The sequence below is a fragment of the Pseudoliparis swirei genome, chromosome 23, assembly GCF_029220125.1.
Source record: "Pseudoliparis swirei isolate HS2019 ecotype Mariana Trench chromosome 23, NWPU_hadal_v1, whole genome shotgun sequence".
NCBI classification, from domain to species: domain Eukaryota; kingdom Metazoa; phylum Chordata; class Actinopteri; order Perciformes; family Liparidae; genus Pseudoliparis; species Pseudoliparis swirei.
Genome location: NC_079410.1, coordinates 24,162,029 through 24,188,627, shown reverse-complemented (window position 1 = coordinate 24,188,627; position 26,599 = coordinate 24,162,029). Strand labels below are relative to the sequence as shown.

At 49.6% G+C, this 26,599-nt stretch overlaps 1 protein-coding gene across 8 annotated transcripts; it reads right to left on the bottom strand.

The window, feature by feature from the left end:
• Positions 1–1,387: 1,387 nt before the first annotated feature.
• Positions 1,388–25,314, bottom strand: LOC130188979 (cytosolic phospholipase A2 beta-like). 8 transcript variants are annotated; one of them, XM_056407563.1, is made up of 14 exons: positions 25,112–25,264; positions 24,780–24,890; positions 19,109–19,251; positions 14,682–14,868; positions 12,975–13,080; positions 12,658–12,798; positions 11,785–11,850; positions 11,561–11,701; positions 11,217–11,363; positions 11,061–11,144; positions 8,520–8,623; positions 2,765–2,936; positions 1,686–1,851; positions 1,388–1,608 (listed from the first exon to the last, which is right to left on the bottom strand). In XM_056407563.1, exons 1-14 carry the CDS (start codon positions 25,226–25,228, stop codon positions 1,590–1,592), a joined length of 1,704 nt encoding a protein of 567 aa, XP_056263538.1. In that variant the 5' UTR covers positions 25,229–25,264; the 3' UTR covers positions 1,388–1,589. The 8 variants fall into 8 exon arrangements, with proteins under 8 accessions (XP_056263538.1, XP_056263537.1, XP_056263544.1 ...); XM_056407562.1 differs by having other exon boundaries at positions 8,520–8,674; positions 25,112–25,259; XM_056407569.1 differs by lacking the exon at positions 2,765–2,936 and having other exon boundaries at positions 11,061–11,124; positions 25,112–25,314.
• Positions 25,315–26,599: the final 1,285 nt, after the last annotated feature.

Below are 26,599 nucleotides of genomic sequence, written 5' to 3'. Positions count from 1 at the left end.
GATAGTAGAGGCACTGGCACGATGGTAGAGGCGCTGGCACGATGGTAGAGGCGCTGGCACGATGGTAGAGGCACTGGCACGATGGTAGAGGCGCTGGCACGATAATAGAGGCGCTGGCACGATAATAGAGGCGCTGGCACGATGGTAGAGGCGCTGGCACGATGGTAGAGGCGCTGGCACGATGGTAGAGGCGCTGGCACGATGGTAGAGGCGCTGGCACGATAGTAGAGGCGCTGGCACGATGGTAGAGGCGCTGGCACGATAGTAGAGGCGCTGGCACGATGGTAGAGGCGCTGGCACGATAGTAGAGGCGCTGGCACGATGGTAGAGGCGCTGGCACGATAGTAGAGGCGCTGGCACGATAGAGGCGCTGGCACGATAATAGAGGCGCTGGCACGATAGAGGCGCTGGCATGATAATAGAGGTGCTGGCACGATGGTAGAGGCACTGGCACGATAGTAGAGGCGCTGGCACGATAATAGAGGCGCTGGCACGATGGTAGAGGCGCTGGCACGATAATAGAGGCGCTGGCACGATGGTAGAGGCGCTGGCACGATAATAGAGGCACTGGCACGATAGTAGAGGCGCTGGCACGATAGTAGAGGCGCTGGCACTATAGTAGAGGCGCTGGCACGATGGTAGAGGCGCTGGCACAATAATAGAGGCACTGGCACGATAGTAGAGGCACTGGCACGATAATAGAGGCACTGGCACGATAGTAGAGGCACTGGCACGATAGTAGAGGCGCTGGCACGATAGTAGAGGCGCTGGCACGATGGTAGAGGCGCTGGCACGATAGAGGCGCTGGCACGATGGTAGAGGCGCTGGCACGATGGTAGAGGCGCTGGCACGATGGTAGAGGTGCTGGCACGATGGTAGAGGCGCTGGCACGATAGAGGCGCTGGCACGATGGTAGAGGTGCTGGCACGATGGTAGAGGCGCTGGCACGATAGAGGCGCTGGCACGATGGTAGAGGCGCTGGCACGATGGTATATATTATATATTATAATGTTATGAACACAATAACATAAATCATATATGTACGAATATTATAATAATATTTAACAATAACAGCGTTTAGATGTTCAGCGCTCCTAGCGCTGGATATTTATATGTCTTAATGTGGTGAACAGACACGAGGCGTTCCATGTTCAGACGTGTGTCCTCCACACGGATGAAGCAGAGTGGTTCGGTCTTCATGCTGGAGGAAGGACATCACTACCGTCTTTACGGAAATGAGATTCTTATATGTGCTCATTTTAAATGTAGAGCTGGAAGAATAAGGGAACAAGTCCCAGCAGAAGAATCTGCACCAGAAGATTCAACAGAACACACACTGTGGTCCGCCAGCTCCAGAGGAGACATCGGAGAATGATTGACAGCCGTCTTCTTTGTTTTACAGGTGATCTTTTATTTGCGGTAGTCGGTGTCAGTAACCAACAGAGGAGCCTCGCTGAGCCCAGATCCTGCTTTCTGGTCCAGGCCTCTGGTGTTGGAACCAAGAATCAGGACCCAGTTCCTTCTGGACACGCAGCGCAACAAGAGGACACGTGGACGTGTTGTTCTCTCACAGAGCGTCTGCTTCTCATCTAGAGCAGCACAGACTTCCTGGAGGGAGAAGCAAAGTGAACATGTTAGATTTAAAGTCACGGAGCCTCCAGCTCACACCCATCCGACGGGCCCACCTCTGGTGGCGGTGGGCCACAGCCTTGTGGACCTCCCTCAGCAGAGCGTCCCTGTTGCTCCGGATGTTGTCTTTGGCCGTCTCCAAGACAAACTCCATCTTCTCCTGGCTGAAGGGGAGCTGGAAGGTGGAGAACTTCTCCATCTTCTCTTTGACCTCCTCTGCATCTACAACAGCAGTGCAGACGGAATGAGACCTCCCTCCGGCTGATGTCTCCTGTGTGCGTTTGTGTCTTGTGTGTCGTCTTGTTGGTCTTCCCCTCACGAGCGTCCCCCGTTTCGTCATCTCCTTCTCGTCCTCGTCTTGTCGCTGGTCTTTTGTCAGCTCTGCATTTACGGCCAACAATAATGCGAAGCAGAACTCCATGCGTCTCCAGCTCACGTCACTGGACGACCGTGTTGAGGTGAGAAGGCTGCATGTGGCGGCCTGGAGGTAGAGCGACACGCACGTGTGTCCACAGAGCATCAGAGCGTTGACGATGTTGAATGTTGTATGCGAGTGTCGGCCATATTGTCTGCCAAGAGCATCGTTTCGTAGCTGTTGTTGACATTCCTTATGATGCAAATCCAGGAAAAGCATTCCAGGAGTGTAGCCCGTGTCAGGCCCTGTTCCGTCCCACATGTCTGGTGATGGTTCCATTCCCGTCCCCTGTGGCCCCCAGTCGTTCCCTCGGTCTTCATTAGTGTCTTTGTACATGTCGTCATGTTTTTATTTGGAGTGCTTTGCCAGTCAAAGAGTTTAGCGTTCCTTCAGCCGAGTCCTGTGGTTCCTCTGAGCCCCCCCCCCCCCCGTGACACAGGCGACACCTGGATGTGCGTCTCTCTGTTGCTTGTAGACAAAACATGGTCCTTGAATCCATCTTACTACAACATGAAGTAAGTTACAGGATTTAGTTGTAAGTTTATTATAAAATAGTTTCAGCCATAGTTCATTTTGCTTTCAGGTAGTCTTTGTGTCCGTTAGCGGCTCTGTCGGAAATCTCTTGTCTGTTTGCTTCACTACAATATTAAATATTCATGGTAGGTTGTTCTCATCCAGAGCGGTGTTGCCCGTCAGGAACGTCGTGTGTGTGGAACAGACCTCTGCAGTTCCTCCTGTTAAAGAGCGGCATGTAGATGATGGACGGCTGGCTGCCTTTGCCCTCGAGCACGTAGCAGTCCTTTGGCCACTCCCTCTCCTCCAGCATGTGCTCGTCTATCTCTGGGAACGGCTTCTTCACCGCGGCCGCGTAGTCTCTGGCTAGAGTCAGCGTCTGTGAGGAGGAGCAGAGGGAACGTCATCCTGAGTTACGCTTCATCCTCTGGAACCAAGACCCTGGAGTCAGGAGAGGCGCTCCGCTTCACACGCGAGGCGCTCCGCTTCACACGCGAGGCGCTCCGCTTCACACGCGAGGCGCTCCGCTTCACACGCGAGACCAGGGCTGCTCACACTTTCTCAGCATGCGAGCTACTTATAAAATGACCAAGTCCAAGATATCTACCAGAAGTGGTGAGCGCAAGTGATTTTTAGCGGAGCTCTATGGTAGCGAGCAGGGGAGCCGAGAAGTGGTGCTCACACTTTTTAAGCATAAAAATGACCAAGTCAAAATGATCTACCCACGACAAAAATGTGGAACATATATTTATTTTCAAATATATTGAGGACTATAATGCATGTTGATATACCTTGCATAACCGCATGAGCCAATATTACACAACACAACATAATTAACTGAAATTTTTTTGAAATTACCCAAGTTTACTTTGATGACTTGCACTGAATTGAATCAGCCAGGGATGCATAGTCCGGACAGTAGCTGCTGACAGCCAGCCTCAAGCACAGTCAGTCATGGTGGAACGGGACTTGGATTTAATCATCTTCATGTGGGAAAAGGCTGACTCACATAAATAAGTGGAGCCGAATAAAGCAGTCAAGGAGGTAGCACATTTCCTCATGTTGGGGTACTTTATCTCTGTCAGTAAGTTCCAGAACTGTCCATGAGCTCTGGACTTAAGCTCAATGTCGTCTTGTAGAGTCAAAATCTCATCTTCTACTCTAGAAGAGTTCAGTTGAAACAGTGTTGCAATTTTTGATGCGAGTGAATCAACATCAGCATCTTCCTGAACAGGATAGCACATGAATGTAGCGACTGGCTGGAGCAAAGAAAAGTCTTGAAAGCGTCTGTCAAACTCTGACAGACAATCTGCTCCGTGTAGCGTGCACCGTCACGCTGCACACAGGCCTTCCCTTGCATCACCAGCTCGGACTCCAGGTTACAGAAATTTGCCAAATCATGGCGCTGCAGCTTTGAGGAGATATGTTTCATCTTTCGTTTTAAAGCATTAACTGAGCTGATCATATTGATCACTGTTTTGTCTTTTCCTTGCAGCTCTAGATTAAGGTCACTCAACATGTTTGTCAGATCGGTTAAAAATGCCAAGTCTAACAGCCACTGACCATCATTTAGTTGCTCGTATTCTGCATGTCCAGCTACACGGAAAAACTCCTTAATCTCCGGACAGAGCTCTCGAAATCTTTGCAGGAATTTCCCCCGACTAAGCCATCTCACGTCAGTATGTAGCAACAACTCAGAGTGGTCACAGTCAGCCTTCTCCAGATGTGCACGGAATAACCGTCTTTGAAGACATCTGGCTCGAATAGAACAGGCAATCTTCATTGCCACATGATCTCTTTCATGTTGAGCATTTTAGCGCATAACGCTTGTTGGTGGATTATGCAATGGTAATTCAAGAAGTCTGGGAAAGCATCGTCCTGCCTGCACTTGGCAATAAAGCCATTCACGCGGCCAACCATTGCGGGTGCTCCATCCGTGGTGATAGACACCAATTTGTACACTGGGAGCTGAGTTTTCTCAATAAAGTTTTTAAACGACTGAAATACGTCCTCTCCTCGTGTATGTTCTTTCATGGGAAGTACTGTTCATAGCTCCTCTTTTGCAGTGATATCACTACACACCATACGAATGAAAATGCACACCTGGAAACACTCACAATCTCCGATGTCCTTCCACATTTGCTGGGTTACATCCTCAGCCATGGTTTCACAGCGCCGTGGAACTCTACTTCTTGACAACTGCAAAGTCTTGGAACAATGAGTCAGCTACTTCAACGAATGCCTCTTTTACCATCTCTCCGTCTTGGAAGGACTTCTTGTTTTTAACGATGACGTGACTCACCCGGAACGATGCTTCGGTGGCGGCTTTCGCTTTTGAATTATGGTGCGTGAACAACGACTGCTGACCGGACAACTGGGATTTTAGTTCCTTCAACTTTTTCTTTCTAAGATCGCTTTTCAGCGGGAAGTCGGTGTCGTATTTTCTATGAACAGTCCAAAAATGCCTCTCCAAATTTCCCTTCTTTGGTATTGCGACGGTAGCCCGGCAGATGAGGCAAACGCACTTTGAAAATGACATCGTGAAAAAAAAGTCCACCTCCCATTCCGTGTGAAAGTGATACGTTTTTGTCTTCTTACTACTTGATTCAGCTCCCTCACTCATTTTTGATGACCATAAGCTTTCTTTACTTAAAAAAAAAGCGAGGGCTTATAAATGGAGGTAACTCGCTGACTAGCTTGTTCGTTTTGCTGCTGCACTTAGCGCCGTTGTATGCGCGGTGGGCTGACCGTCAGCCTATCATCCATTAAAAAACAAACAAAACGTGTTGACTTCGTAGACGTCGTAGAGTCGACTCTACGGGAGCATGTGTGAACGTAACCTCGACGTCGCAGAGTCACACGCTCCACTTCACACGCTAGACGCTCCACTTCACACGCTAGACACTTCACAAACGAGGCGCTCCACTTCACACGCTAGACGCTCCACTTCACACGCTAGACGCTTCACAAACGAGGCGCTCCACTTCACACGCTAGACGCTCCACTTCACACGCTAGACGCTCCACACGCTAGACACTTCACAAACGAGGCGCTCCACTTCACACGCTAGACGCTCCACTTCACACGCTAGACACTTCACAAACGAGGCGCTCCACTTCACACGCTAGACGCTCCACTTCACACGCTAGATGCTTCACAAACGAGGCGCTCCACTTCACACGCTAGACACTTCACAAACGAGGCGCTCCACTTCACACGCTAGACGCTCCACTTCACACGCTAGATGCTTCACAAACGAGGCGCTCCACTTCACACGCTAGACGCTCCACTTCACACGCTAGACACTTCACAAACGAGGCGCTCCACTTCACACGCTAGATGGTTCACAAACGAGGCGCTCCACTTCACACGCTAGACGCTCCACTTCACACGCTAGACACTTCACAAACGAGGCGCTCCACTTCACACGCTAGACACTTCACAAACGAGGCGCTCCACTTCACACGCTAGACGCTCCACTTCACACGCTAGACGCTTCACAAACGAGGCGCTCCACACGCTAGACACTTCACAAACGAGGCGCTCCACTTCACACGCTAGACGCTCCACTTCACACGCTAGACGCTTCACAAACGAGGCGCTCCACTTCACACGCTAGACACTTCACAAACGAGGCGCTCCACTTCACACGCTAGACGCTCCACTTCACACGCCAGGCGCTTCACAAACGCAGGCGCTCCACTTCACACGCTAGACGCTCCACTTCACCGCTGGGCCAGACGCTTCACAAACAGGCGCTCCACTTCACACGCTAGACGCTCCACTTCACCGCTGACGCCGCTTCAACGAGGCGCTCCACTTCACACGCTAGACGCTTCACAAACAGGCGCTCCACTTCACACGCTAGACACTTCACAAACGAGGCGCTCCACTTCACCTAGACGCTTCACAAACGAGGCGCTCCACTTCACACGCTAGACGCTTCACAAACGAGGCGCTCCACTTCACACGCTAGACGCTTCACAAACGAGGCGCTCCACTTCACACGCTAGACGCTCCACTTCACACGCTAGACGCTTCACAAACGAGGCGCTCCACTTCACACGCTAGACGCTCCACTTCACACGCTAGACGCTTCACAAACGAGGCGCTCCACTTCACACGCTAGACGCTCCACTTCACACGCTAGACACTTCACACGCTAGACGCTTCACAAACGAGGCGCTCCACTTCACACGCTAGACACTTCACAAACGAGGCGCTCCACTTCACACGCTAGACGCTTCACAAACGAGGCGCTCCACTTCACACGCTCCACTTCACACGCTAGACGCTCCACTTCACACGCTAGACGCTTCACAAACGAGGCGCTCCACTTCACACGCTAGACGCTCCACTTCACACGCTAGACACTTCACAAACGAGGCGCTCCACTTCACACGCTCCACGCTCCACTTCACACGCTAGACACTTCACAAACGAGGCGCTCCACTTCACACGCTAGACGCTTCACAAACGAGGCGCTCCACTTCACACGCTCCACGCTCCACTTCACACACGAGGCGCTCCACAGGGCTGACGCTCTCGCTCTGCAGGGACCACATTGAGAGTGGACATGTGATCTGGGAGTTAAGTGAAAGCTGAAATAGGAACCATGACCGAGGATCTGACATGGTCAACAAACACAGACACTCTGGTGAGAAAGGCAAGGCAGCGCCTCTACCACCTCAGGCAGCTGAGGAAATTTAAAGTTTCCCAGAGGATCCTTCAGTCCTTCTACTCTGGAGCTGTAGAGAGCGTCCTGACAGGAAGCATCACAGCCTGGTTTGGCAACTGCTCCGCTCAGGACAGGAAGGCTCTGCAGAGAGTAGTGCGTTCGGCTGAGCGCACTATTGGAACTACACTCCCCACCCTGCAGGACTTGTACACCAGGAGGTGCAGAACCAGAGCCGGCAGGATCATGAAGGATCCTCACCACCCCAACAACAGACTGTTTCAGCTGCTGCGGTCAGGCAGGCGCCTCCGTAGTCACGCTGCAAGAACAGAGAGACTGAGATTCTTTCCTCAGGCCATCAGGACTGTGAACTCCGACCTCACCAGGACCCCCACATAGACCACACAACTGCCCTCTTAGGCACACACACACACACACACACTTACTGTAAATATTGTGTTGTTTTTTATTGTAAATAGTGTGTACTTGTTGCCCTTGCACATTCCTGCTGAGCATTGCCACTTTCATTTCACTGCACACCCTGTGTGTGTATGTGACAAATAAAACATCTTGAATCTTGAAACACATTTGTTGTTGAAACTTTCACTTTTAATCAGCCAATAAAATCATTCCATTGTTCAAAAAGGGGAATAGAGTCAGGAAGGAACTACAAGAAGAAAGCATCATGCAGCTGATGCGTTTGTTCAGATGTTAGCTGAACAAGTTTGAACTGAAGCGACTGACTGTTCAGCAGGTTTAGCAGTTTGTTTCACGATGGGATTCAACAAATATCTTTCATTGGCTTGAAGTGAGAAACTCTGACGGTAATAGCACTGGCAACAATTACAACCCGACCGCCACTACGACCGCCACTACGACCCGACCGCCACTACGACCGCCACTACGACCCGACCGCCACTACGACCCGACCGCCACTACGACCGCCACTACGACCGCCACTACGACCCGACCGCCACTACGACCCGACCGCCACTACGACCCGACCGCCACTACGACCGCCACTACGACCCGACCGCCACTACGACCCGACCGCCACTACGACCGCCACTACGACCGCCACTACGACCCGACCGCCACTACGACCCGACCGCCACTACGACCGCCACTACGACCACCACTACGACCACCACTACAACCTGAAATGCATCTGATCAGGGCCGTGAGAACGACTCAGGAGGGATCCCTCTTCTGGAACCGAGACTCAGAATGGATGTCTTGTGTACTCAACAACATTATAAAAGGACACAGAGAGAATAGTAAGCCTACCTCGAACACGTTGCCAGCGCTGTACTCTGGTGCGATGATGAGGTCGATGTCCCTCTTCTCTCCCAGGAATGGAGGGTAGGCGACGTTCATCAGCAGCCCCGCGTCTATGAGGTGGAATCTTTCTTGAGCGCGAAGGCAAGTTGGAACCATTGAATCTGCCCGGCAACAGAATGTAATCATTTTTCAATTCAAACACATTTCAGGAAAACTGGTTTTCATGTATGTATCTCCTTCAATATTGTAAAGCATTCACAAATAATGTAACAATGTTTTTTCATGTCACAATTTCCATGATTAAAGAAAAGACAAATGGATCAGTACTCATCCAGAGACATGGAGCACTAACGTGAGTCACATTGGTGGCTGAGCTTCAGGTCTGTTGGCTCGACACAATGAACACCTTCCAATACACATCGTGAACAAGATGCTTTGAATATGTTGACAACCAAAGGGTAAGAAGCCCTCGGGTTCAGGACAGTTCAAGGTCATCATTACTTCAGTGGATCCAAGCGGTCCCTTCACTTCACCGGCACTAACCAATCAGAACACGCGCTGTGCTACTTTGGCATAACAACACAGACAGGGAATCAAGCACCTTCCATTCCTCACAGCAGCTCTCCTGCTCCATGTGTGTGTGTGTGTGTGTGTGTGTGTCGCTCGTCCTGCAGCGCCGATGGTTCATTCTGCAACGCACTCACTGCCTCTCGATGGTTGTGACACACTGAATGCGTGCCTCCACAGCTTTAACACTTTACGGCCACAAGGAAATGGAAAAACAGATTTTCCCAAATATTAAATTTAATAGTATGAATCTTTATGATCTACTAATAACCCCCACAGGGTCAAGCATCGGGTCGAGTGCTCTGTGGACCGGGCGGCGGGCCGGGCAGGGAGCTGTGTGAGCCGACCGCCGGCAGCATGGACGAGCTCCAGGGACCTGGAGCGTCTCCTCGCGAGCGGGGAAGGAGGTGGAGCGGTAACGGCTAGATAGAGTTGGGTGCTATCTCGCTGATTGACTTGTGCTGAACACGGTTTGCCCAGAACCAAGGGGGCTCATGAGTGGACCTGGTACCAGAACACCTTGGGCCGGAGATCATGATGGACTTGTGACCCGTGTGTCTCGGACACTCAGAGAGGAGCAGAGCTGGTGACCACCAGCTGGTGCCGAGTGGACCAGATGGAGTCGGCTACGAAGACCTGGAAGCCCAACGTGGAGTGAACTGGGACCGTCTGGTGGAGGACCCGGTCCAGGAGGTCTTCAACACCTCCGGATGAACCTCACACATCCAGAGGGAGGCTGGGGACCTGGAGACAGAGTGGACCTGTTCAAAGACTCATGTAGACTCAGGCGATAGGAGCTGTGGCAAAGGTAGTCAGTGCCTGTTGCCGCATGCTGCAGAAGGAGGCCGTCAGGCCTGGTGGCTCACGGCTCGTTTGGAGCTGGGGACCTCGTCGGGGGGGGAAGAGCACTTTGACGGACTCCTAAATCAAACCAACATATCGCCTGAACAGGAGGCAGCGACTGAAGACCTGGTGGGCGTCGCCCCCATGAACCCTGGCGGAGGCCGCTGAGCTTGTCAAAAAGCCCCTTGGTGGCGCCGGGCTGGACGGGAGCTGCCCTGTGATGCTGCAGGTGCTGGACATTGGGGGGTCGGGAATGCTCCCATGGACTGGCAGACCGGGGTGGTAGATCCCATTTTCAAGAAGGGGGGCCGTCGAGTGTGATCGAACTATCGTGGTCTCTCACTACTCAGCCTCCGGGGAAAGCTTATGCCAGAGTGCTGAGAGGAGTGGAACCTCAGATTCAAGAGGAGCAGTGTGGATTGTGTCCTGGAACAGTAGACCAACTCTTTACCCTCGCAAGACTACAGGAGGCTTTTTTTATCCAACCCATCTCCATGTGTTTTATGGACTTGGAGAAGACTTTTGACCGGTTCCCTCTGGAGTTTTGTGGGGGGTGCTGCGGGAGTATGGGGTGCATTGCAACAGGCAATCCGGTCCCTGTACGAATGCAGTAGGAGCTGCGTTTGTATTCTTGGCATTCAGTCAGACACGTTCCCGTGGGTGTTGGCCTCGGCCAGGGCTGCCCTGCATCACCGGTCCTGTTGGTGACTGAGATGGCGCGGGGTGGACAGGCAGATCGGTGCGGCTGCAGTGGACCGGGCGGATCACAAAATGGGTTTCCTCCGTAGCTGGTGTGCCTCAGGGAAACGGAAAGAAGCTCAGACATCGGGAGACAACCTAAAGTTAAGGCGCTACTCGACTGTCGAAAAGGAGTCCGCTGAGATGGAGCGGTCATCTTCAGGACGCCTCCTTGGGGCCTCCCACTCAAGTTTGTTTGGCCACGCCAAAACTGAGAGGAGACCCCGGGAAAGACCCAGAACACGCTGGCCTGGGGATCCCTCAAACAGAGGGAAGCCTGGTCAGTTCCACTGTGACCCGATCCCAGATAAGCGGATGGATTCCGTTTTTTAAAGATAAACAAAGTAGCGTTTTTACCAAAGGTAATAGAAACTATTGATGAAGGGCTCTGTCGCTCACCTTGGTATTGGTAGAGAAAGTTGCTGGTTGTTCCCCACTCCCACGCTATAATCTTGGGAAGAACCTTCGTAGTAAGTAGAGAGACTGGTGAGAAACAGACCTCTTGTTAAAATGGGTTTGTTGGAGCCGTCTGGACGTGCATCTGCCGACGCTGACCCTGTGTCCGGAACGCTCCGGCCTCCAGACTCTCGCTCCAGGTCTCGACGGCCGTCAGCAGCTCGGTACGCAGCAGCTGAGAAAGACGTTTTCTTTCCTCCACACTTTTGGGCTCCAGCCACGCCGACTCACTGCGCTTCATCTGGTCTGGAAAAGAGAAGCATCGAGTGGAAGGACATCGGCATTCTGAGTCCGCCTGGACGTTTCATCACAGACCAAAACCCGTTCAGATGGGAAGGTCATGATGACTGATGGCATTTCTTCAGGCCATCTTTAGCTGTGAAGCAGCAGCTGGATCCATGTTATCTGGAGGATGTGAGCGGGGCCTTCGTCACGACTCCCACCTTCGAGTATTTGCTGCAGCTCTCCGAGGTAAGACAGGGCAGTCGGATCCTTCACGGTGCTTCTGGTCAGGGCCACGAGCTTATGAAGGCCACTGTATACACGCAGGTACTCTTCAGCAGCACTGTCTCTCTGCCCAGCCACTGACACACACACACGGCATTAGATTCATCCCTGCTGTGTCTTTAAATATCTTTAGTATGTAATAATGTCAAACTGTGTTTACCATTCAGCCAGGGAGGGATGAACTCCTTCATCGTGTCCTCATGAGCCAACGCACAGCCCAGAACACCTGCACGGTTTAAACACACACTGTGACTAATGTTATGGTACATTTAATACTTAAATACTTGCAGATATATTATCGGTTTTCTGTGAAGCAAAGGCAGAGAGTTTCAGTCGGTCACTGAAGCACACACCAGAGGTTCTATGGTTCACTCGGCTGACATAATCATAAATAGTCATATATTGTTGATATGATACTGACTGGTGTAGCTTTAAGACTCAACTTATATCTTTCTTAAAAATATTGTATTTATTGTACCCAAATATTTGTTGTGCTGTATGTTGGAATCAATGAGGTCATCAGATGTTATGTAATGATGCAATAACTACAACATTACATGATGATCAGTGTCAATAGGAACAAGGAAAACACAGATAGACAAAGAATAGACTGCTCTGCACAAAAGGAGTGAAGAAGAACATCGCCGTGGATATGAAGGTATTATATGGCTGTTATCTCAACAGAAGCCTCCTGCCATAGACTGGTTCTCTAAGAACCAAATATAAAGCATTACTTTGCCGAACAAATGTTTTCAAAGCGTGTGTCGGCACCATGGAGACAATGCCAATGGACAGTCATGAGGACCCTTATGGACACACATGAACCATAAACCAATGGGAAATACGCTCTGAAGGGACATGCAACCAGGACGCTATTTCTTTCAAATAAAAATACCTATTTTATTTTCACCAGTGTACGTAAGCCCCGTCTATGTGTTGTCCTGGCTCCTAGCTGTTTCTATGTGGAGGTACATCAAAGGGAGCCGTCCTTATACGGGCACACACACCATTGGCCAATACAGGGGACTCTGACCTTGGAGTTTGACCATATCCATCTCAGGCGTTTCCTCCAACAGCTCTCCGCTCTTGAATTTGCTGCCCAGGAGAGACGTTTCAACGAAGAGGCCCAGCTCGGTGAAGCCGGCCTCGTGAGGGCTCACCTCGAACCACTGGCCTGGGGAGACGAGCTGCAGTCAGTCACAGAGGCCATGTCATACAGGCGTGAAGAAGACTCCGCCCAGATGTCGCCTTTTCACAAAGCTAAGGGGTGTCTTGGCCCAACAACAGGCGATGTGAAGGGTCCGACAGCTGCCTCAGGACCCAGTGTGACCCGTGCATGTGGACCAGTACCTTCGATGGGACCGGAGGAGAAGCAGTGCTTCTCGATGGCGCTGTAGATGGGGTACGGGTTGGTGGTGTTCCTGCTGGCCTCATCTGAAAGATGCCGTAGGTCCATCTGATGGAAGACAATAAGAACAATCATTGATGCTGTCAAAGGTCCAGTGGGAGGAGGTTGCAGAGGGAGTGGTCATCAGAGGAGGAGGTCATTGTGACTTTGGTTTCTGAGCTGAGATGTGAAGCAGGTTCGTCCAGGTGGAGTCCAGGTATAGTCCAGGTATAGTCCAGGTGGAGTCCAGGTATAGTCTAGGTGGAGTCCAGGTGGAGTCCAGGTATAGTCCAGGTGGAGTCCAGGTGGAGTCCAGGTGGAGTCCAGGTGGAGTCCAGGTGGAGTCCAGGTATAGTCTAGGTGGAGTCCAGGTGGAGTCCAGGTGGAGTATAGGTGGAGTCCAGGTGGAGTCTAGGTGGAGTCCAGGTATAGTCCAGGTATAGTCTAGGTGGAGTCCAGGTATAGTCCAGGTGGAGTCCAGGTGGAGTCCAGGTATAGTCCAGGTATAGTCTAGGTGGAGTCCAGGTATAGTCCAGGTGGAGTCCAGGTGGAGTCCAGGTGGAGTCCAGGTGGCATCTAGGTGGAGTCCAGGTGGAGTCCAGGTGGAGTCCAGGTGGAGTCCAGGTATAGTCCAGGTGGAGTCTAGGTGGAGTCCAGGTGGAGTCCAGGTGGAGTCCAGGTATAGTCCAGGTGGAGTCTAGGTGGAGTCCAGGTGGAGTCTAGGTGGAGTCCAGGTGGAGTCCAGGTATAGTCCAGGTGGAGTCTAGGTGGAGTCCAGGTGGAGTCCAGGTGGAGTCCAGGTATAGTCCAGGTGGAGTCTAGGTGGAGTCCAGGTGGAGTCCAGGTGGAGTCCAGGTGGAGTCCAGGTGGAGTCCAGGTGGCCAGTTGATTGGAGATGGTCTCATGTTAGTTTTTGTCGAGAGAGGAAGAGTCATCATGTGTGAGCGACTGTCCATCAGTGTGAGTGAGCTGACCGCTGTGGTGTCGGTGTGTTCCTGTGAGGTCACAGGGCTTAATCCACTGCTCAAGGAATGTCTTGAGAACGTCACGCAAACACAAAGCAGACGAACATGAAACTCATTCAGAATCCAAGGCCATGTCTGTATTTCTGTGTAAATGTTTACATCACACCGCAGGTTACTTTCTGTTTTGCACAAGTTTCACGTTTTCTTCTTCTAAAAGAAATGCAGTGTAACACTAGTTCACCGGGTCATTAAACGGGTCACTTGCAGCCACATAGTCATTCTGTGCACAGACAACTTTGTTTCCATTGTTTTAACAAAGAGATTGCACATTGTATCGTGTCTGATGGAGCAATCTGGTTTACTTGAAAGTGATTGCAGTTTCTTGATTCCGTTATTTGAACACAGATGAGCAACACGGTTCAAATCAGATTCAGCAAGAACATTATTTAAGTTGTTGGGACATGAACATGTTCCTGCCTCCAAAGTGAGGAGACAAAAGAAGTTTGAGAATCACTGTTTGGTCCATTTAGTACAATGGACCAGTTTGGACCAGTTCCGAGGTCTGTGGGGGAGGGGCTACACGAGGGCTGGAGGGTGGAGAGTGTTTCAGTGAGACAGGGATGAGGGGCAGATGGACTGGATGTTACGGAGAGTCTGTTGGGCTTCTGGATGGGGATGTCCGTGAGGAGGTGGTGGCCCTGGTACCTGTTTCATGATGCCAGCCGAGGTGAAGACCCCCCAGATATCGGTGAGGGAGAAGTTCTCCTCCTTCGCCCTCTCACCCAACCAGGCCAACACCGCCTCCAGCTCCACCCCGGGGCCCGACAGCCTGGCCACCGTGGCGTCGATGTTGATGCTCCACTCCGGGTCACTGTACACGGAGGACATGGACCTGCCAGAGGAGACCTCAGTCAGGATGAGACTTCCTGACTGAACTATTGCAATCACCAAGCTGTTCCTGCCCGATGTCCAGAGATGAGGCTCCAGGTGGATTGGACCCGGTCAGAGCTTTATGACATCTATTGTTCATCTGGTCACATGACATCTAGTCACATGACATCTATTGTTCATCTGGTCACATGACATCTATTGTTCACCTGGTCACATGACATCTATTGGTCATCTAGTCACATGACATCTATTGTTCATCTGGTCACGTGACATCTATTGTTCATCTAGTCACATGACATCTATTGTTCATCTGGTCACGTGACATCTATTGTTCACCTGGTCACATGACATCTATTGTTCATCTGGTCACATGACATCTATTGATCATCTAGTCACATGACATCTATTGTTCATCTGGTCACATGACATCTATTGTTCACCTGGTCACATGACATCTATTGTTCATCTGGTCACATGACATCTATTGTTCATCTAGTCACATGACATCTATTGTTCATATGGTCACATGACATCTATTGTTCATCTAGTCACATCTATTGTTCATCTAGTCACATGACCTCTATTGTTCATCTGGTCACATGACATCTATTGTTCACCTGGTCACATGACATCTATTGTTCACCTGGTCACATGACATCTATTGTTCATCTAGTCACATGACATATATTGTTCATCTAGTCACATGACATCTATTGTTCATCTTGTCACATGACATCTATTGTTCACCTGGTCACATGACATCTATTGTTCATATGGTCACATGACATCTATTGTTCATCTAGTCACATCTATTGTTCATCTGGTCACATGACATCTATTGTTCATCTGGTCACATGACATCTATTGTTCATCTAGTCACATGACATCTATTGTTCATATGGTCACATGACATCTATTGTTCATCTAGTCACATCTATTGTTCATCTGGTCACATGACATCAATTGTTCATCTGGTCACATGACATCTATTGTTCATCTAGTCACATCTATTGTTCATCTAGTCACATGACCTCTATTGTTCATCTGGTCACATGACATCTATTGTTCACCTGGTCACATGACATCTATTGTTCACCTGGTCACATGACATCTATTGTTCATCTAGTCACATCTATTGTTCATCTAGTCACATGACATCTATTGTTCATCTAGTCACATCTATTGTTCATCTGGTCACATGACATCTATTGTTCACCTGGTCACATGACATCTATTGTTCACCTGGTCACATGACATCTATTGTTCATCTAGTCACATCTATTTTTCATCTAGTCACATGACCTCTATTGTTCATCAAGTCACATGACATCTATTGATCATCTGGTCACATGACATCTATTGTTCATCTAGTCACATCTATTGTTCATCTAGTCACATGACATCTATTGTTCATCTGGTCACATGACATCTATTGTTCATCTGGTCACATCTATTGTTCATCTAGTCACATGACATCTATTGTTCATCTGGTCACATGACATCTATTGTTCATCTAGTCACATCTATTGTTCATCTAGTCACATGACCTCTATTGTTCATCTGGTCACATCTATTGTTCACATGGTCACATCTATTGTTCATTTGGTCACATGACATCTATTGTTCACCTGGTCACATGACATCTATTGTTCACCTGGTCACATGACATCTATTGTTCATCTTGTCACATGACATCTATTGTTCACCTGGTCACATGACATCTATTGTTCACCTGGTCACATGACATCTATTGTTCATCTAGTCACATGACATATATTGTTCATCTAGTCACATGACATCTATTGTTCATCTTGTCACATGACATCTATTGTTCACCTGGTCACATGACATCTATTGTTCATCTAGTCACATGACATCTATTGTTCACCTGGTCACATGACATCTATTGTTCATCTAGTCACATGACATCTATTGTTCATCTGGTCACATGACATCTATTGTTCATCTGGTCACATGACATCTATTGTTCATCTAGTCACATGACCTCTATTGTTCATCTAGTCACATCTATTGTTCATCTAGTCACATGACATCTATTGATCATCTGGTCACATGACATCTATTGTTCACCTGGTCACATGACATCTATTGTTCATCTGGTCACATGACATCTATTGTTCATCTGGTCACATGACCTCTATTGTTCATCTAGTCACATCTATTGATCATCTGGTCACATGACATCTATTGTTCACCTGGTCACATGACATCTATTGTTCATCTAGTCACATGACATCTATTGTTCATCTGGTCACATGACATCTATTGTTCACCTGGTCACATCTATTGTTCATCTAGTCACATGACATCTATTGTTCATCTATTGTTCACCTGGTCACATGACATCTATTGTTCATCTGGTCACATGACATCTATTGTTCATCTAGTCACATGACATCTATTGTTCATATGGTCACATGACCTCTATTGTTCATCTAGTCACATCTATTGTTCATCTAGTCACATGACATCTATTGATCATCTGGTCACATGACATCTATTGTTCACCTGGTCACATGACATCTATTGTTCACCTGGTCACATGACATCTATTGTTCATCTAGTCACATGACATCTATTGTTCATCTGGTCTCATGACATCTATTGTTCATCTAGTCACATGACATCTATTGTTCATCTGGTCACATGACATCTATTGTTCATCTGGTCACATGACATCTATTGATCATCTGGTCACATGACATCTATTGTTCATCTAGTCACATCTATTGTTCATCTAGTCACATCTATTGTTCATCTGATCACATGACATCCATTGTTCATCTGGTCACATGACATCTATTGTTCATCTGGCCACATCTATTGTTCATCTAGTCACATGACCTTCATCTAGTCACATGACATCTATTGTTCATCTGGTCTCATGACATCTATTGTTCGTCTAGTCACATGACATCTATTGTTCATCTAGTCACATGACATCTATTGCTCACCTGGTCACATGACATCTATTGTTCATCTAGTCACATGACATCTATTGTTCACCTGGTCACATGACATCTATTGCTCACCTGGTCACATGACATCTATTGTTCATCTAGTCACATCTATTGTTCATCTAGTCACATGACCTCTATTGTTCATATGGTCACATCTATTGTTCATCTGGTCACATGACATCTATTGTTCATCTGGTCACATGACATCTATTGTTCATCTGGTCACATGACATATATTGTTCATCTGGTCACATGACATCTATTGTTCATCTGGTCACATGACATCTATTGTTCATCTGGTCACATGACATCTATTGTTCATCTAGTCACATGACATCTATTGTTCATCTGGTCACATGACATCTATTGTTCATCTGGTCACATGACATCTATTGTTCATCTAGTCACATGACATCTATTGTTCATCTGGTCTCATGACATCTATTGTTCATCTAGTCACATGACATCTATTGTTCATCTGGTCACATGACATCTATTGTTCATCTGGTCACATGACATCTATTGATCATCTGGTCACATGACATCTATTGTTCATCTAGTCACATCTATTGTTCATCTAGTCACATCTATTGTTCATCTGATCACATGACATCCATTGTTCATCTGGTCACATGACATCTATTGTTCATCTGGCCACATCTATTGTTCATCTAGTCACATGACCTTCATCTAGTCACATGACATCTATTGTTCGTCTAGTCACATGACATCTATTGTTCGTCTAGTCACATGACATCTATTGTTCATCTAGTCACATGACATCTATTGCTCACCTGGTCACATGACATCTATTGTTCATCTAGTCACATGACATCTATTGTTCACCTGGTCACATGACATCTATTGCTCACCTGGTCACATGACATCTATTGTTCATCTAGTCACATCTATTGTTCATCTAGTCACATGACCTCTATTGTTCATATGGTCACATCTATTGTTCATCTGGTCACATGACATCTATTGTTCACCTGGCATCTATTGTTCATCTGATCACATGACATCTATTGATCCTCCTCTGTTGCTCTCTAAAACGTTTCTTTCGTTTTTCTACCCTGAAAGTTGTTTTCTATTTCTTGGGAGTTGTTCCTGATCCGATGTGAGGTCAAAGGTCAGGGATGTCAGTGAACAGATTGTAATGCCCTCTGAGGCAAAGTTGTAATTGTTGGCTATACAAAATAATCAGAATCTAATTGAAGACAAGCATGTGTGTTGATGGTAAAGTGTGAATGTTGTTACCATGTGGACCCAGAGACTCCGCCCAGGTAGAGCAAACAGTCCAACAGGCCTTCCTTCTCCATCTGGTAGAGGGAACCCACCAGACCCACAGCTGCCCTCTGACCCCCTCCAGAGGCCAGCAGAGCGATGTGGGGAACAGAATCCTAATTGCAAACAGGAAGGAGAGACGGTGAATTTTAAATCTTATTATTATTTTACAACCTTTACTGTAAGGGTTATTTATGAGGTTATTAGGCGTTGCTGTAGAAACCTGTAGACATCTGTGGTACCCAGGACATTTTCAGGGAAACAATTATTTGCAGAATTCTGATTGTATTATTGTATTACTTTTTATTACTTACACTTCCACTGACCATCGTCTTCTGGTTCTTATAACGGAAAATGCTTTGGGACTTAAAACCTACGTTCAACTAGAGCAGTTGTAGGGCAATACTATCCTTTGCCAACAGGGGGCGTAGCGGCTTTTGCGTGACCGGCGCTGTAATTCTTGTCTTTGAGAAGCAAGTGAGGCCAAACGTCAGGACGGGCGTCAACAGGCAGCAAACAGATGTTCACTTGTTTTCACCGGCGAGTCCTCCAGCGTATGTACATGCACCTCAACTTGGTTTGGATATGTATGTAGGCCAGTATAACAGCCTGTAAGGTGGACCAGTATAACAGCCTGTAACATGGACCAGTATAACAGCCTGTAACATGGACCAGTATAACAGCCTGTAAGGTGGACCAGTATAACAGCCTGTAACATGGACCAGTATAACAGCCTGTAACATGGACCAGTATAACAGCCTGTAAGGTGGACCAGTATAACAGCCTGTAAGGTGGACCAGTATAACAGCCTGTAAGGTGGACCAGTATAACAGCCTGTATCATGGACCAGTATAACAGCCTGTAAGGTGGACCAGTATAACAGCCTGTAAGGTGGACCAGTATAACAGCCTGTAAGGTGGTCCAGTATAACAGCCTGTAAGGTGGACCAGTATAACAGCCTGTAAGGTGGACCAGTATAACAGCCTGTAAGGTGGGCCAGTATAACAGCCGGTAAGGTGGACCAGTATAACAGCCGGTAAGGTGGACCAGTATAACAGCCTGTAAGGTGGACCAGTATAACAGCCTGTAATGTGGACCAGTATAACAGCCTGTAAGGTGGGCCAGTATAACAGCCTGTAAGGTGGACCAGTATAACAGCCGGTAAGGTGGGCCAGTATAACAGCCGGTAAGGTGGACCAGTATAACAGCCTGTAAGGTGGACCAGTATAACAGCCTGTAAGGTGGGCCAGTATAACAGCCTGTAAGGTGGACCAATATAACAGCCTGTAACATGGTCCAGTATAACAGCCTGTAAGGTGGGCCAGTATAACAGCCTGTAAGGTGGACCAGTATAACAGCCTGTAAGGTGGACCAGTATAACAGCCTGTAAGGTGGGCCAGTATAACAGCCTGTAACGTGGACCAGTATAACAGCCTGTAAGGTGGGCCAGTATAACAGCCTGTAAGGTGGACCAGTATAACAGCCGGTAAGGTGGGCCAGTATAACAGCCTGTAAGGTGGGCCAGTATAACAGCCTGTAAGGTGGACCAGTATAACAGCCTGTAAGGTGGACCAATATAACAGCCTGTAAGGTGGACCGGTATAACAGCCTGTAACGTGGACCAATATAACAGCCGGTAAGGTGGACCAGTATAACAGCCTGTAAGGTGGACCAGTATAACAGCCTGTAAGGTGGGCCAGTATAACAGCCTGTAAGGTGGACCAGTATAACAGCCTGTAAGGTGGGCCAGTATAACAGCCTGTAAGGTGGACCAGTATAACAGCCTGTAAGGTGGGCCAGTATAACAGCCTGTAAGGTGGGCCAGTATAACAGCCTGTAAGGTGGACCAGTATAACAGCCGGTAAGGTGGACCAGTATAACAGCCTGTAAGGTGGACCAATATAACAGCCTGTAAGGTGGACCAGTATAACAGCCTGTAAGGTGGGCCAGTATAACAGCCTGTAAGGTGGACCAGTATAACAGCCTGTAAGGTGGGCCAGTATAACAGCCTGTAAGGTGGGCCAGTATAACAGCCTGTAACGTGGGCCAGTATAACAGCCTGTAACGTGGACCAGTATAACAGCCTGTAAGGTGGACCAGTATAACAGCCGGTAAGGTGGACCAGTATAACAGCCGGTAAGGTGGACCAGTATAACAGCCTGTAACGTGGACCAGTATAACAGCCTGTAAGGTGGGCCAGTATAACAGCCTGTAAGGTGGACCAGTATAACAGCCGGTAAGGTGGACCAGTATAACAGCCGGTAAGGTGGACCAGTATAACAGCCTGTAAGGTGGACCAGTATAACAGCCTGTAACATGGACCAGTATAACAGCCTGTATCATGGACCAGTATAACAGCCTGTAAGGTGGACCAGTATAACAGCCTGTAAGGTGGACCAGTATAACAGCCTGTAAGGTGGACCAGTATAACAGCCTGTAACATGGACCAGTATAACAGCCTGTAAGGTGGACCAGTATAACAGCCTGTAAGGTGGACCAGTATAACAGCCTGTAAGGTGGACCAGTATAACAGCCTGTAACATGGACCAGTATAACAGCCTGTAAGGTGGACCAGTATAACAGCCTGTAAGGTGGACCGGTATAACAGCCGGTAAGTCGCTGAGCGTGTCATCTCTGTACAGCTGTCAGTGTGAATGTGTCGAGTCCTTTGAAGTGTCTCTAGCTTCTGTCCACAGCAGATCTAGAATCAGTGGACGGTGTGAAGGACGGTGGATGAAGAGTGTGGTGGGGCCGGTGGATGAAGAGTGTGGTGGGGCCGGTGGATGAAGAGTGTGGTGGGGCCGGTGGATGAAGAGTGTGGTGGGGCCGGTGGATGAAGAGTGTGGTGGGGCCGGTGGATGAAGAGTGTGGTGGGGCCGGTGGATGAAGAGTGTGGTGGGGCCAGTGGATGAAGAGTGTGGTGGGGCCAGTGGATGAAGAGTGTGGTGGGGCCAGTGGATGAAGTGTGGTGGGGCCAGTGGATGAAGAGTGTGGTGGGGCCGGTGGATGAAGAGTGTGGTGGGGCCGGTGGATGAAGAGTGTGGTGGGGCGGTGGATGAAGAGTGGTGGGGGTGGATGAAAGTGTGGTGGGGCGGTGGATGAAGTGTGGTGGGGCGGTGGATGAAAGTGTGGTGGGGCCAGTGGATGAAGAGTGTGGGGGGGCCAGTGGATGAAATGTGTGGTGGGGACAGTGGATGAAGAGTGTGGTGGGGCCAGTGGATGAAGAGTGTGGTGGGGCCAGTGGATGAAGAGTGTGGTGGGGCGGTGGATGAAGAGTGGTGGGGGTGGATGAAGAGTGTGGTGGGCCGGTGGATGAAGAGTGTGGTGGATGAAGAGTGGTGGTGGATGAAGAGTGTGGTGGGGGTGGATGAAGAGTGTGGTGGGGCCAGTGGATGAAGAGTGGTGGGGCGGTGGATGAAGAGTGTGGTGGGGCGGTGGATGAAGAGTGTGGTGGGGCCAGTGGATGAAGAGTGTGGTGGGGCCAGTGGATGAAAGTGTGGTGGGGCCAGTGGATGAAGAGTGGTGGGCCAGTGGATGAAGAGTGGTGGGGCCAGTGGATGAAGAGTGTGGTGGGGCGGTGGATGAAGAGTGTGGGGCGGTGGATGAAGGGTGGTGGGGCCAGTGGATGAAGAGTGTGGTGGGACCGGTGGATGAAGAGTGTGGTGGGGCCGGTGGATGAAGAGTGTGGTGGGGCCGGTGGATGAAGAGTGTGGTGGGGCCAGTGGATGAAGAGTGTGGTGGGGCCAGTGGATGAAGAGTGGTGGGGCCAGTGGATGAAGAGTGTGGTGGGGCCAGTGGATGAAGAGTGTGGTGGGGCCGGTGGATGAAGAGTGTGGTGGGGCCGGTGGATGAAGAGTGTGGTGGGGCCGGTGGATGAAGAGTGTGGTGGGGCCAGTGGATGAAGAGTGTGGTGGGACCGGTGGATGAAGAGTGTGGTGGGGCCGGTGGATGAAGAGTGTGGTGGGGCCGGTGGATGAAGAGTGTGGTGGGGCCGGTGGATGAAGAGTGTGGTGGGGCCGGTGGATGAAGAGTGGTGGGGCCAGTGGATGAAGAGTGTGGTGGGGCCAGTGGATGAAGAGTGGTGGGGCCAGTGGATGAAGAGTGTGGTGGGGCCAGTGGATGAAGTGTGGTGGGGCCAGTGGATGAAGAGTGTGGTGGGGCCAGTGGATGAAGAGTGGTGGGGCCAGTGGATGAAGAGTGTGGTGGGGCCAGTGGATGAAGAGTGTGGTGGGGCCAGTGGATGAAGAGTGGTGGGGCCAGTGGATGAAGAGTGTGGTGGGGCCAGTGGATGAAGAGTGGTGGGGCCAGTGGATGAAGAGTGTGGTGGGGCCAGTGGATGAAGAGTGGTGGGGCCGGTGGATGAAGAGTGTGGTGGGGCCAGTGGATGAAGAGTGTGGTGGGGCCGGTGGATGAAGAGTGTGGTGGGGCCAGTGGATGAAGAGTGTGGTGGGACCGGTGGATGAAGAGTGTGGTGGGGCCGGTGGATGAAGAGTGTGGTGGGGCCGGTGGATGAAGAGTGGTGGGGCGGTGGATGAAGAGTGTGGTGGGCGGGTGGATGAAGAGTGGTGGGGCCAGTGGATGAAGAGTGTGGTGGGGCCAGTGGATGAAGAGTGGTGGGGCCAGTGGATGAAGAGTGTGGTGGGGCCAGTGGATGAAGTGTGGTGGGGCCAGTGGATGAAGAGTGTGGTGGGGCCAGTGGATGAAGAGTGGTGGGGCCAGTGGATGAAGAGTGGTGGGGCCAGTGGATGAAGAGTGGTGGGGCCAGTGGATGAAGAGTGGTGGGGCCAGTGGATGAAGAGCTGAGCAAGAGAGAGAGGCAGCCTGAGGCCCCGAGGGAGAGACCGCCTGGACCTGATGAAGTCTGGAGCCGTGGCGATGCCCCTGCAGTGCGATGCCTTGTGAGGCTACTGCAGGCCACGAGCAAGGCATCTACACACTGAAGCATGAGTGGTGCAACGTAAAGAGCTGGACGCGCATGGCTTTGTTGTCAGTCTGGAGAAACGCCATGTGTATGTCCTCGAGCGCCCCCTGGGGGCGGGCAGCGGTCCAGCAGGCCCCAGTGCAGCTGAACATGCGGACAGCAGCTCTCCCCTGAGAGGCGGGGCTAAAGCCTCCACTGAATCCACTGCAGACGTTGTGGCTGGCCTGCTGCTGCATGGCCACGTCCATGTGTTGAAGGAACGACGACGGCAGAACGCAGCTGGGCGTGTGATCCAGTCACCGAGCCTTTGGACCAACTCTCCTTCAGCCGTGGAAGTTAACGTTGCTGCTGATAAGTGACTACAACATGTCTTCATGTGTGTACACATCAGGCCTTTTGTTTATGACCTAATAATCCATCCACGTTAAAAAACAGAAGGTGGTTTTAATGAATGCGAATCTACTTGTTGTGATTATATGATAATTTCTCCTATCTTGCTCACATGACTTGAAGATGTACTAGAGTACTACTCATTCAAGGTGGTGTCTACAGTGCTCATAAAAGTCAAGCAGATGAAAGACATTTGATTTATGAAAAGAAAAGTCGTCATATATGAAACATGTGAAGAAGAACATGAGCCACTCCAAAGTAACTGTTGTCTCTGCTGAAGGAACCAAAGGAAAGAGACAGGCCATCACCACAGGGGGCAGGCGTCTTTCTTACTGCAGTACAGTTGACGGCCAGGCGGCGGAGCGACTGCAGAACCACTCGTTTCCTCTGGTGAACGTACTCCTGCTCACCAGCACACAGAGACGGGGCCTGGCGGACGGCTTTCTGGAATAATCACAGCTGAATTAGACTAAATAAGAAATAATACATACAAGTAGAGATAATTGACCATAAAAAGCACAAACTCATGTACTATCAGGGTGGGAAATCTGATAAATGGTGCAAGTTCCTGGCAAATAACTTGAGATAGACGGATGACTTAACACATCATAATTATAGCACATCATGCTGTATCCAACCCAAATGCTCTGCGATGCGTCCCTCACCTGAGACGTGGCTGTAGTCCGCTCCATGTCCATGTCCAGTCCTCTTGCTAGTAATACGGAACTACCCAAGCAGAAGCACATCACTAAGCCATGGAAACCTGTATTTCCAGTCTGCATGTTGGAGAGTGGAAGTAACCGTCAGTGTGCAGCATTTTTATTGAGCTGCTCACATGTGGAGGACCCAGAGCCCAGAGCCACGGCGGGGCCAGATCACACAGAACCTGGCTGATGTGGACCATGTGTTGGCTTCTGATGGAAGGAGCCCTCAACACCTTCCAGATGCCACGCTGTCAAGATTCCCAGGCCCGTCACATTCACTCACACTTTGTTTTACTTCTTCTCAAAACCTCTCCAGAATGGAGGGGCGGGCTTTGGCTGGTACTGGGCCCATGTGGTTTACTGGAGTCCTGATGGCTAATCAATCACAAGACCAGGAGAACCGTCTCTGGAATCAACAGGCATCGACCCATGAGGACATCTGCTCAGGTTCAGATCCTGCTTGCAGCTCTGTCTGTTTGGATTGATATATATTTACTTTAGTGATGATTGCAGCAGCTGTGGGGGCGGGGTCTATAATTGGCCTTGGCTGCCGGCTGGTTGCCAATCAGCCAGAGCAGCTGGCTGATTGGCAACCAGCCGGCAGCTGGCGCTGCTCCAATAAAAGAGCAGCAAAGAGTGGAAGGAGGGAGCACCGTTCACTGGATGCCATCTGCCTAAAAACTTTAAAAAATATAAAAAAAGAAGGAATAAAGAATGTTACTGAACCCAACCATGCTGGTCCTTCATGGAGACCTTAGTGCTGATAGAGGACTCATCTCTGTACTGGTCTTGTTAGACCTTAGTGCTGATAGAGGACTCCTCTCTGTACTGGTCTAGTTAGACCTTAGTGCTGATAGAGGACTCCTCTCTGTACTGGTCTAGTTAGACCTTAGTGCTGATAGAGGACTCCTCTCTGTACTGGTCTAGTTAGACCTTAGTCCTGATAGAGGACTCCTCTCTGTACTGGTCTAGTTAGACCTTAGTGCTGATAGAGGACTCCTCTCTGTACTGGTCTTGTTAGACCTTAGTGCTGATAGAGGACTCATCTCTGTACTGGTCTAGTTAGACCTTAGTCCTGAAGGACTCCTCTCTGTACTGGTCTAGTTAGACCTTAGTCCTGATAGAGGACTCCTCTCTGTACTGGTCTAGTTAGACCTTAGTCCTGATAGAGGACTCCTCTCTGTACTGGTCTAGTTAGACCTTAGTCCTGATAGAGGACTCCTCTCTGTACTGGTCTAGTTAGACCTTAGTGCTGATAGAGGACTCCTCTCTGTACTGGTCTTGTTAGACCTTAGTCCTGATAGAGGACTCCTCTCTGTACTGGTCTTGTTAGACCTTAGTGCTGATAGAGGACTCCTCTCTGTACTGGTCTTGTTAGACCTTAGTCCTGATAGAGGACTCCTCTCTGTACTGGTCTAGTTAGACCTTAGTCCTGATAGAGGACTCCTC